The sequence below is a fragment of the Bombyx mandarina genome, chromosome 13 (assembly GCF_030267445.1).
Source record: "Bombyx mandarina strain Sakado chromosome 13, ASM3026744v2".
In the NCBI taxonomy this organism is placed as follows: domain Eukaryota; kingdom Metazoa; phylum Arthropoda; class Insecta; order Lepidoptera; family Bombycidae; genus Bombyx; species Bombyx mandarina.
Window position 1 is genome coordinate 9,477,166 of NC_143220.1, and position 12,690 is coordinate 9,489,855.

The window sequence follows — 12,690 nt, forward strand, 5'->3', positions numbered from 1 at the left end:
AGGTGTTAAGTGGTTACTGGAGCCCATAGACATCTACAACGTAAATGCGCTACCCATCTTGAGATATAAGTTCTAAGATCTCAAGTACAACGGCTGCCCCACCTTTCAATCCGAAACGCATTACTGCTTCACGGCAGAAATAGGCAGCGTGGTGGTACCTACCCGCGCGGACTCACAGGAGGTCCTACCACCAGTAATCTTACATTTATTTCCGTTATCTGGTACCTGTAACAAAAGTTCTTTACGAACTTAGGACGGGACCAGTTAACGTGGTGTGATTGTTAGTAAATATTTATTTATTATTAAATCTAGTACTCAATAAACTTTCGCGTGCTCTTCCTCGACACAATATGATTACTTTAAATCAGTTCGTGCTACAAGACCTTATTTGTTTTCTGATGAATAGGCACTTGGGCTTGGTAAAACTAACAATGGAATTGAAATAAATGAAGCTAAAAATCCATAAGCCGTACTCAGTCGGCGACTTGTATTCAACGACCTTGTTCTTATGTGTCGAGTTTGTACAGTTGTACATGAGCGTTTTGTAGCGTTGGTTTTTCCACGGTTTTATAACCATGTCTAAAACATATTATCACTATATAGAGTTTTGTTTTTAATTGATTACTGGAAAGGTCTGGTCTTAAACGCCACTTTACTATCAACAGTCAGGTCGTCGACCGTGAGTACTCGTGAGCAGTTTGTTAGTATAATTCGGTTAGTTACTAGTTCGTGGTGTACTGCATTGATATAGTTTTATTATTGCGTATTCTGCTTTTACGTATGCTCCAACCGCATATTTTATAAATAACATCAACGTGTATATTATTTATTGTATTATTTGTTCGAAATAGAAAATATATTTAGTTTTTATTAATTTTTTATTGCTACGATTTGTGTACGAGCTCACGGCCCACTTGAACACACGGATTTTTTTTCTACACGATATTAGACTTTAGACTTGCCTGTAAAAAAACTATTGAAAAGAGACTTCACTGTTATGTAAGGCATAGGATACTTATAGTAAACGTGTTTATAATTAGAATTGATTAATTCATTTTTATTATTTTTATCTCTATATATGAGAATGAATTGCTGTTCGTTAGTCTCGCTAAAACTCGAGAACGGCTGAATCGATTTGGCTAATCTTGGTCTTGAATTATTTGTGGAAGTCCAGAAAAGGTTTAAAATCAAATCAAATCAAATCAAAAAAATTTTATTCAACATAAATGAAAGTACATACTTGTTGAACGTCAAAAGAACTACCGCCAATTCACAAGAACTAGCCTCCGTCCTGAGAAGAATTGGCAAGAAACTCAGCGGGCATGTCTTTTTTTTTACATATGAAATTATTATTTATTTATTTTTTAATATTAGATTTTTTTTAAAATATGAATTTTTACAATGTGCATTATAACGTAACAATTACTACAATATTGAAATGCCTGGAGCGAGCAACTCATTCCCACTTTGTGCAATCTTCTAGATAATTATTGATTTTATAGTAAGCTTTATTGCACAGATGTTCTTTAATAGTTTTCTTAAACCTATGTATATGTAGGTTCTGAACATCTTGTGGGATTTTGTTGTACAGGCGCACAGACAAACACCCGAATGAATTTCGTATCTTATGTAACTTACTCATCGGCACAACAAGCTTGTGTTTGTTCCTAGTATTTCTATTAGGTATGTCCGACTGTTTAGGAAACTCCTCAATATGTTTACGAACATACATCAAATTTTCAAAAATGTACTAGGATGGCATAGTGAGAACTTTAATTTCTTTAAATTTCTCCCTCAGGGATTCCCTTGAATGCATGTTATAAATAGCACGTATAGCTCTTTTCTGCAGAATAAATATCATTTCTACATCGGCCGCATTGCCCCATAGCAAAATGCCATAGGACATGACACTGTGGAAGTAACTAAAGTAAACTAAACGAGCCGTGTCCGCGTTTGTTAACATTCCAATTTTTTTTACTGCGTATGCTGCAGAGCTGAGCTTACTCGCCAATTTATGAATATGAGGTCCCCACTGCAGTTTGGAGTCCACTGTTATACCAAGAAATACGGTTGACTCAACAAGCTCCAATGATTCCTCAGAAACAATTACATCACTATCCACTTGTCTCACATTTAAAGATGGTTTAATACATTTTAAAATAAATTTAATACATTTAGTTTTCTTACTAATCAATAATATTAGGTTATTGATACGGAACCAATGAACCACACACGAAATCGCATCATTCACTTCGTTATGGACTTGTAATTGTCGTTTAATTTTAAATAATAAAGATGTATCATCTGCGAATAATACGACCTCGTGTCGGGACTCAATAAAACTAGGTAAATCGTTTATATATATTAGAAATAAAAAAGGACCCAAAATGGAACCCTGAGGTACACCCAAAGTTAGATAAATATGAAAATGCTCGGAATTAAATAAAAATAACAATTTTGTTTTTCCTTTGATGTGTCCCCCGTCAGTCTTTTATTAAATTTATCGATTGAGGCAGTACAAAGTCTGCCGGGTCAGCTAGTTCTTAATAAAATATATTCACTAGTCATTGTTGTCATTTTAGAATTGTTTTATAGAATTATCAATTTAATAGGAATAGATATGTAAATTTGAAACTGGTTTAAAACAAGTTCCTCGAATTCACCGTTCATTTTAATTGCCTAAAATGTCGAGAAACAGGTTTTCTCATAGTAGTATATTCGCGTGCTAGGCACGTCATGTTTTCCCTGAAATAAATAGTTCCCTATCAACTACTTGTCGAGTTGTTGTTGTCGTTGACTGTGAGACTATGCGAGGGATTTTTAGCCAGTGCGTATAAGGTCTTTCCAAGGCAAGATTGGACTTGTTTGCGGTATAAGAGCTGATAGGGCTCGAAAAAAACCGTTTTCGAATATACCCATACCTATAGAAATGTGGACACTGTGGCTTTACACATTGAGCGAAGACAGGTTTTCACTGCGGCATCAGGGAATAGTAACGTGTGGGGCTTTTTAAGCCAAATAACGCTGTTAACGTGTTAATACAGCTTGTTTCATTTTTGTAGATGGGCTGCTAATGTACTTACGCGTCAAGGGAACATGGGCTGCATTTTTTTTCTGCCTAAGCTGATGGCCTTGAGAGGTTATTTCAGCGTAGCCCTAACAAGTAGGTGAGCTCACGGGGCTCAACCTGACGACGTTGCTAACACTAAACCTAGCAAGAGCATTCATCGGAGAATTTACCACCGGATCGGAAACGCAACCCACTGAGAAGATCCGGGAGAAGATGTCTGCGGGTTAATTTACTCGTCGAGCCCTTCGTCGCAAGCGATGGGTTCGACGAGAACGATGACCAGTGCTTGGGGTATCTAAAAGCAGCATTAGTGGATCAGGAGGATCCGAAAGGACATGTTTTGGGCGACGTCGACTGTTTACCATTTGGTCCGTAGGATCGGAAAGGCTACATTATGTTCTTTACAAACGCGCAGAAGTGAGAAGTCTTAATTAAATTAATATAATATTTTTTATGGTATACATGCTAGAGATTTTTTTGTGTCTACCCGTGATCATGGCGCTCGGAACAGCGTCAAACTATAGAGAACTCATTAAAATTAATCGTGGTATGATTTTTTTTAATAATAGTGTTTATAATGATTCTTCTAATCTTCAAATCTTTTTTAATTTTTTCCTTATATGGGTGGACGAGCCCGTGGCTTACTTGGTGTTAAGTGGTTACCGGAGGCACTGGAGCCCATAGACACCGATAACGTAAATGCCGTCATGAACCTTAAGATATGAGTTCTAAAGTCTCAGTTACAACGGCTGCCCTACACTTCAACCCGAAACGTATTACTGCTTCACGGCAGGAAAAGGCTGCGGAAAAGGATGCGAATTCACAGGTCGTCCTACCACCAGAAAACAGCGCAAAACTAAAAACGATATTTTAGGCTTGATATTTCAACCACTTTTTAACTAACTCTTCAAAACTCTTTTAGTATTAACAATCGGGTGATCCACAAATTATAGTACATTAGAACAAAATATACCTCGTCAAAAAGATTTCACAATTCCTGTGTTTTAGTCTTTTTTACTATATACTATATTTTTACTAAATGGGATATTTTCATACATACAACACACGTTATTTTGTATAATGTTAAAATATATATCTTTGAGTTATCGGACAAAAAGTTTTTCATAAAGAGTTTTAAGTGAAACGAAAAAGGTTTGTAGCTCCAATATAGCGTGGTCCTCTTGAATTTCACAATCTGAGTATATGAGTACATAGAATGTAGTAAAAAAGAGATATTTATTTCTTAATTTTCTACTTAAAGTTTTAACTTGAAATGAACCAAAGCTATTTATAAAATTTGAAATAAAATATCGAATAAGTAAATCCGTTATGGAATAGACTTAAATGCATTGTATTGATTGAAAGTAATCATAATATAATAATAATTCATGTATTTATCAGATAATAATAATCCATACATTCAGATACACATTTAAGTGAAAATTAAATTACAAATAGGTACGTATAGAAAAGAAAAGACAATAAACAAAGAATATTATACAAATACACAAGTAGGCTTTTTTTTACTCAGATATAATCTTAATAAATATTATTTATAAGCATTACTTACGAATTCTATCTTATATTTATTTACCTAAGAGGGTATTTATTATTTTTGTTAGTCCGCAAGCGAACTATAAGTCCGTAATATTACGATATGAATTGTACTAAAAAACAAAGGTTTTTTTCTTTTCTTATCTTCGGTTTTCGCGAATCGTATACATATAATTAAAGCGACTTTTACGATTTAGTCTCTTCGTTTTTATTGTCATTAACCGTAAAAGTAGTTTTAATTATGCTCGTTCCTTTGTCTCGTTCCTATTGCCATCTCTCTCTAACCCGAGGACATCAATACGAAATAGTTTTTTTTTTTTTTGTGATTGAAGGATTACTGGTGGCCCTGAGGCCTTTCCAGTTTCACCAAGACAGGTGGGCGAGCAAAGTCTCAGCCAGGAGGGGTGGGATTTGCTAACAGCTACCCGAGCGCCTCCGAAGGAGACCTGACAGCTCAAGAGTAGCTGCTTCGCGAATGAATCTACTACCGGATCGGAATCGCGACCCGCTGAGAAGATCCGGCGAGAAACTCAGCGAGCTGATTCATGGGTTAGGTTGCACGGCGAACTCTTTGTCGAGTTGGACGAGTACGGTTACCGAGGCCCCTAAGCCTGCTCCTAGTGTTAGAGCTGAAGGCGTCTAATGCAAAGGTGATTGGATCTGATGGATCCGTAAGGACGTGTCTAGGGCGTCGACGGTTACTGGCTCCTGCGTGATCAGGATTCGGGGAGTAGTCAGCGGCGGCAATGATAAGGCGATTATCATGACGTACGAAATAGTGTACGCACTATTCAGATATAGACAACACGTATACTACATAGTATATACGTTGGCAAAACTGCAGTAAATTATGTGAATTTATATTTTTTCGGTCTTTATTTGTTAGCTATTATGTGAATACGTAAAAGTGTATCTTTTGAATACAGAGAATACAGAATAGTTATGTTTTCTGTTCTTTTGATTAATTGTTTTGTAATTTATGGTTGGGATAAATGTTTGTTATTATTATTACAGACATGGGGTCTGAACCTCTTACGAAGTGTCCGGGCCTAGGGAGCGCGCGGGGTATGTGGGATTTGACGGTCTGCGGATGTTCGGAGCAGACCGCGGGCCCAAGGATGTTTTAGGTCACAAAATGACTCCCCTGACGTCCGACCTCCGGCCGGGGTCAGAACGCGGTCAGAGTAATGGGGTTCCCACGGTACAACCAGACTCGCGGAGCCACCCCTAGGACGCCCGACCGACGGGTCGTCGAGACGATAGTCGAAGACTCTACGTCGGTCTTCTCAGTACGGCAGTCTGACAGGCTGCCTCGGGTGGTGCCGCTGGTGTTCTGAACCCTGCTGGACTAGAACCAGCCTACCAGGTCGGAACGCGGTACACCGCCAATCGGTTGTTCTTACACAGACGCTAGAGCGAAGGTAGTGCGATGAATAGGTTTTTTTTATGATTGAAAGATTACTGATGGCTCGAAGGCCTTTCCAGCTTCACCAGGACAGGTGGGCGAGCAAAGGCTCAGCCAGGAGGGGTGGGATTTGCTAACAACTGCCCGAGCGCCTCCGAAGGAGACTGTTACGGATAGGTGCGGAGAGAGACGAGCTCCGCCTCTCTCGCTCGCCACCTCCTTCTGCGAGATGGTGGATTTGCAGAAGTCGAGCATTGCCTTCCAGGACTCATAGTTGCTGCTGAGCATCGTACCCACAGCCGTCAGCAGCGACAAGTCAGAACCTATTGGCGAGACGAGGACCCGGCGTTGCCCCAGCCATGCGGGGCAATGTGTAAGCGTGTGTTCGGCCGTACCAATGATTATTATCCCTAACAAACGTCTGTTTTTATAAATTATCATCTCTTAATAATATTTATCTAATTTTGCTGATGCCAATGTTAGTAGAGGATGAACGATCAGAAATAGCCGACAATAGCGAGATTTCGTGCAGTCTTCTTGCTTGAATTTAGTACAAAATGTGTATGCGAAGTAAGCCGTAACTTACAACGTATATTAAAAACATGTAATACATTTCAATAGTATAAGAGCTGTGGCTAAGATAAAAGTATCCTAGCAAACGAAGCGCCAGTCGACCAGAACATTCCGATGTTCCAGCGAATATAAGGCTGTCTAACTATCTAAAGAAGTGTGATTTTAAATTTGAAAGGCTTACCTTCTGGATCTGTTTTCTGATGATTTTCGGGAAGCCCCATGTAGCCAAAACGATGGACACGACGAGAAATGCAACGGAGACCGAAAATATTGTCTTTGTATATTTAGCCAGCATTGTTTTCTGCTTTTATTGTTAGCACAACACAAATTCGACTTCAATGAAAAAATATTACTTGGAAACTAAACGGTTATATTTATTGAAAAAAAAAACAACACAGCCACTAACACAATAATGAAACTACGGAAAATTAAATTCTTGGAAAAAATAATAATTTAAATCAACTATGAATTAATTAAAATGAACAAATTATTTAACAGTAATAATGGCAAGGCTATGTCAAGACACACAGAACCGCCATAGCTGATCGCGTGTTGGCGATTAATTATTTGTTATACGCTCGCAACAGCTTTTCTCATATGTTTTTAGTAACACAATAGAGTTGGTTGACAAAAACCTGTTGATCCTTTAAGCCCGATGTTTTTTTTCCTTTTAATAGTAGTAATACGACATCTAAATGTTTTTGTGACTGTCTTAACCGGTACCACATAATATCTTGGATTTAACTGAGATATAAAAAATAGATATGAAAATAATGATACAAGAGTACAAATAGAATTACTCTTATGTTAGTAGTCAATAAATAATCTATATATTAATACGTGAAGCAAAAACTTTGTACCCCTTTTTACGAAAATTGCGCGGACGGAGGAGTATGATATTTCCTACTCTTATAGAGAATATGGAGAAAGAGTGCAGAATGCTAATATTTTTTTTAATTATGCATTTATAATACATTAAATCAATAAAAAAACACGGATTTTTGCGGTCAAACTTTTGTTATTGCTTAAAGTCTGTGGTCAAATTGAGAATAGGATAATATTGTTTATCTTTAATATTATTTGCCTATAGTGTAGTCTTGGCGAACTCTGTGATTATAAAAGTTTAATAGTCTTTGACAATAGAACCATAGTAATGTTCAAACTTATAATTTCAATTCATTTTAGTCGAATTTCGACTACCGCGGGACCACTAACTAGTTCATAATAATCTAATATATAAAATTCTCGTGTCACAATGTTCGTTCCCATACTCCTCCGAAACCGCTTGACCAATTCTCATGAAATTTTTTATGCATATTCAGTAAGCCTGAGAATCGGCTACTATCTATTTTTCATCCCCCTAAGTGATTAGGGTTGTCCATCCCTAACATATATTTTTTTATTTGGACATTTTTTTTGTTATAATGAGGTATTGTGTGGTTGAATGAGGTTTTGTTATTTTTATTATATATTCCCTCATCGTTCACAGCACTACATACCTCTTTCACTCATTTACCACATCCTTACACACTTACAATAAGTTAGTTTTTTTTTCTACACTAGAAATTCCCTAGAAATCTTATATATGGAAAAACAATGTTTGCCGGGTCAGCTAGTAATACATAAACACACGGGAACAAATCACGCAGGCCATTCGGCCCTAATTTAGGGTTCCCTGTGTTATAGACACCAGAGACTGACATACATACATACTTAAATACGTTTTTTAAATGAATATATAGATAACAAGCGGCCCGCTCCGACTCCACTCGGGTGTTTAACAAAAATTTCAATGATATTTGACGTTGATTTATTTTTTAAAATAAAAGAACACTTATTGCGGCTTATTGGGTTACATTATTGGAGTTTTAGTAAGGATCCCTAATTTTTTTCAAAAAAGATTATAGCCTACGTCACTCGGGAATAGTGTAGCTTCCAAACAATGAAAGAATTTTTCAAATCGGTTCAGTAGTTTCGGAGCCTATTCAATACAAACAAACAAAAAAATCTTTCCTCTTTATAATATTAGTATAGATAAACACTCAGACAAAGGGCAAACAAACCTGATCATCACACAAATTTTTGCCCGATTTGGGATTCGAACCTCCTTCGGCGCGTCAGTCAGCCCTAACTACTGGACCATCAAATAATTAATACTGATTATCTTAGTTTATTTTTCTAACGAACTTCTTTTACTACCTCTTACATTTTTTTTATTCCTTAAATGGATGGTCGAGCTCACAGCCCACCTGGTGTTAAGTGGTTACTGGAGCCCATAAACATCTACAACGTAAATGCGCCACCCACCTTGAGATTTAAGTTCTAAGGTCTCAGTATAGTTACAACGGCTACCCCACCCTTCAAACCGAAACGCATTACTGCTTCATGGCAGAAATAGGCAGGGTGGTGGTACCTACCCGTGCGGACTCACAAGAGGTCCTACCACCAGTAACTATGCAAGTTAGTGGATGGGAGCACTGCATGCTCAGCTTAATAGTTTCATTGCCTTATTAAGCTGAGCATGCAGTGATCCCATCCATTAACTGCGTCAGTCTAAAATGTTGAAAGAGGATGAATGTATGATACATTCACTAGAACACGTTGAGAAGCGGTTAGGCGAACCGATTTGTAGGGGAGGGCAGGACAGATATCGATATGGGCTTAATTTATGCAAATAAAAAAATTGTGGGTTTGATTTTTTTGACAACTCATTGATCTTATATCGTGGCGGTCTCTCTACATAATTTGGACTCGGTCACTATCGCATAACTCCATTAAATTGTTTAGGCCCTAAATGATCCAAGGATGAGCAACACACGAGGGCCCACCAATCATTTATAAAATTCAATTTATTTTATCGACTTTCTCCCATCAATTCGTTTTTCTGTTCTTTTCTTGTTTGTTTTGATCTTGCATTGAAATTTGTATATGAAATATTTCCTTTTTTTTTAGTTTCATTTTTTTTTCTAATATTTATTATAAATAAAGTTTCGTAAATTATTAATTAGAGATAATCTATGAGTGGTCCGCCAAAAAAAATTTATATTTAAATTGGTCCATTGATTAACAAGGTCGCTCACCCCTGAGCTTAGGATAATAAGTGTCTTATTCAGTTTTGGCGCTGACGAAACTAATGTCACAGTAAATTTCAAATCACCCAATTGATCAATTTAATATGATTATTTTTTTAATTTTTCAAATTCAACATGGACTTTCGACTCGATTTTGTTTTAAAATTCAAATTTATTTGTACCATTGATTGTTTGCTTTTGAGATTATCGCTTATTTAAAACAAACACACCGGTTCAATCTTAACCATAGCCAAAAGAAATAATTGATTCTAAAAATGTAATGTATTTTACATCATTAAAATCTGTCCGCTGTTTTATTCATAATACGTATTTAATTTCGTTTTCACCATTAATTATTGGTGTTATGAAACAAAATTCTCTTCAAGAAAACTTTTAATGATTTCTCATTGTTTAGAAGCGGACGTGCGAATTTATTTCATAGCTTGCGATTTCAATTATGAATATAATGTGGCTTTGAACAAAAAAGCCGATCACAAGGTCGATAAGTTGAGGAAATTGTAATGTAATTAATGCCTTGCACTGGCCAATGCTATAAACGAACGTGGGATTTGTATTGTAGAAGTAAATCTGTTAAATCTGTATGAGACCTATGTATGAGACCTTAGAACTTATATATCAAGGTGGGTGGTACTTTGTAGATGTCTATGGGCTCCACTTAACACCAGGTTATCTGTGGACTCGTCCACCCATCTTAGTAATAAAAAAAAACATAAATATGTAGTATGTTTCAATCACGATGGTTTTAGTCTATACTAATATTATAAAGAGGAAAGATTTGTTTGTTTGTTTGTTTCGAATAGGCTCCGAAACTACTGGACCGATTTGAAAAATTCTTTTTCCATTAGAAGCCGACATTGTCCCTGATGAACATAGGCTACTTTTTTTTATTTTTCTTTATTTTTTTTTTTGGTTTCATGTGTGTTTTAATGTTTCCGAAGCGAAGCGAGGGCGGGTCGCTAGTATTTTAATAAATATGTAAGGAGTCTATTTTGTTTTTATTGCACTAGATCAAAGATGAGCAACACGCGGCCCGCCAAGTATTTCTAAAATTTAATTTATTTTATCGATTTTCTCGTTTCTGTTCCTTTCTCGTTTATTTTTATCTCCCATTAAAATTTGTATATGAAATCTTAACTTTTTTTAGTTTTATACTTTTTCATTCTAATATTTATCTATACTAATATTATAAAGCTGAAGAGTTTGTTTGTTTGAACGCGCTAATCTGAGGAACTACTGATCCTCTCCTCTCTTGTTAAGTCGGTTAAAAAACGTGATTTTGGTATCGTAAATAGCTCCTTAAAATTCTATTATTCAACAATATTTTCACTGTCTACGTAAATGAAGAGGCGGGTAAAGTTTAGCGTTGTGCCAAGGTAATTATTCCACGCGGACGAAGTCGCGGGCAAAAGCTAGTTATAAATAAAGTTTCGTAAATTATTATTAGTAAGAGTGGGGCCCGTCAAAAAAAAACTTAAATTGGCCCATTGATTAAAAAGGTTGCTCACTCCTGCACTATTCACGACCGCAATCTCGTGTTAAGTAAATAAGAGCCCTTAAAAATTCGAAAAATCCACAACGATACGTGAGGTCGAAGTCAAGTGCATTGGAAAATGAGTGTTTAGCTCTTCGAATTGGAATAAATTGTTGCCTTCTGTTAAAACTACGGTGGCTGACTGCCTCAGTTTTGGATTAAGGTGAAAATTTTCGTTATATTAAAACAAAACTAAAAGTATGCGTGCCTTATTTTATTGCCGACTAGCAGCCCGCTCCGGCTCCGCTCGGGTCTTTAACAAAAATTTCAACGATGTTTGACGTTGTTTTATTTTTTAAAATAAAAGAACCCTTAGTGTGGCATAACTATAATAGTTTAGACATATGCTGTCGGGACACTTTTGTAAATAATAATGTGTTCTACAAAGTCGAAGTATATTATTTGATTCTATCATCAATTGTTTTCGCAGGGCACGCGGTACCAAGAATATTTTATGTAATTTTTTTACACCTTGTGTTACGTTATTGGAGTTTTAGTAAGGATCCCTAATTTTTTCAAAAAAGAATATAGCCTATGTCATTCAGGAATAGTGTAGCTTCCAAACAATGAAAGAATCTTTCAAATCGGTTCAGTAGTTTCGGAGCCTATTCAATCCAAACAAACAAACAAATCTTTCCTCTTTATAATATTAGTTGCCGATTAAGCTAGACGCTTAGAAATTAAAATATTTATATAATTTGTTTAACGTGTTGAATGTTTGATCAAGTGTGTCTACTGTTTAAAGTATCACAACGATATTTTCGGAGTGATATTGAACACTTTTAAATACTGTTTGGTTACGTACTGGTTCGTACAGATACTTGGAAGGATACATTTAATATTATGTTTTAAATGATTTTAAAGCAGTCGAATCAAACATGATAATGTTCGGAACACCATGACAGATAGGTACCTAACTGATTCTACCGAGTAACGATTTTTATGTTGTTGGCACGACTGTTTTTTAAGTACAATTTCAAAGGAAAAACAAATCGCATGATGTAGAATTTGACAGACAATCTTGGAATTTCGATTGCAGCTAGGCCTTTATCGGTTTAGACTTCCAAAAACTTTATCGTAATAGAAGCTTAAAGATACCGGAATCTATGCTCTAGATCAGTGATTATCAAACTTATTTCTTTTACCGCCCCCTTTGAAAATCAATTATTTTTCAGCGCCCCCCATTTTTTATACACCCCTAAAACTTTAAAACCACAATTTCATTAATTTAATTAATAAATATTAATTTTAGAAAATGTAGTAGTACCACGTAGTACATATGTATTTGTAGATGCTATTATTGTTTCTTCATATTATTATATGCCCGTACATTGCTACAGAGCGTGTATTTACAAATTTGCAAAGTAAAAGTGAATTCTTCTCATCAATATGTTTGTTTAAATTCAGAATTACCAAAATAAATTGCAAGTTCACTGTACTATTACTATGCTAATTTATTAGAATA

At 36.0% G+C, this 12,690-nt stretch overlaps 1 protein-coding gene across 8 annotated transcripts in view; it reads right to left on the reverse strand.

The window, feature by feature from the left end:
• Positions 1–12,690, reverse strand: part of LOC114243997 (sensory neuron membrane protein 2) — a 50,855-nt gene that overhangs the window by 37,403 nt on the left and 762 nt on the right. For 3 of the 8 annotated variants that reach the window (XM_089732197.1, XM_028175673.2, XM_089732200.1), the window contains exon 2: positions 6,784–7,037. In XM_089732197.1, the coding sequence (XP_089588323.1) occupies positions 6,784–6,897 (114 nt within the window). In that variant the 5' untranslated portion in view covers positions 6,898–7,037. Of the gene's footprint in view, positions 1–6,783; positions 7,193–12,690 lie in introns of those variants that run through there. The other 5 variants (XM_089732201.1, XM_028175671.2, XM_089732198.1 and 2 more) reach the window with 4 other exon arrangements.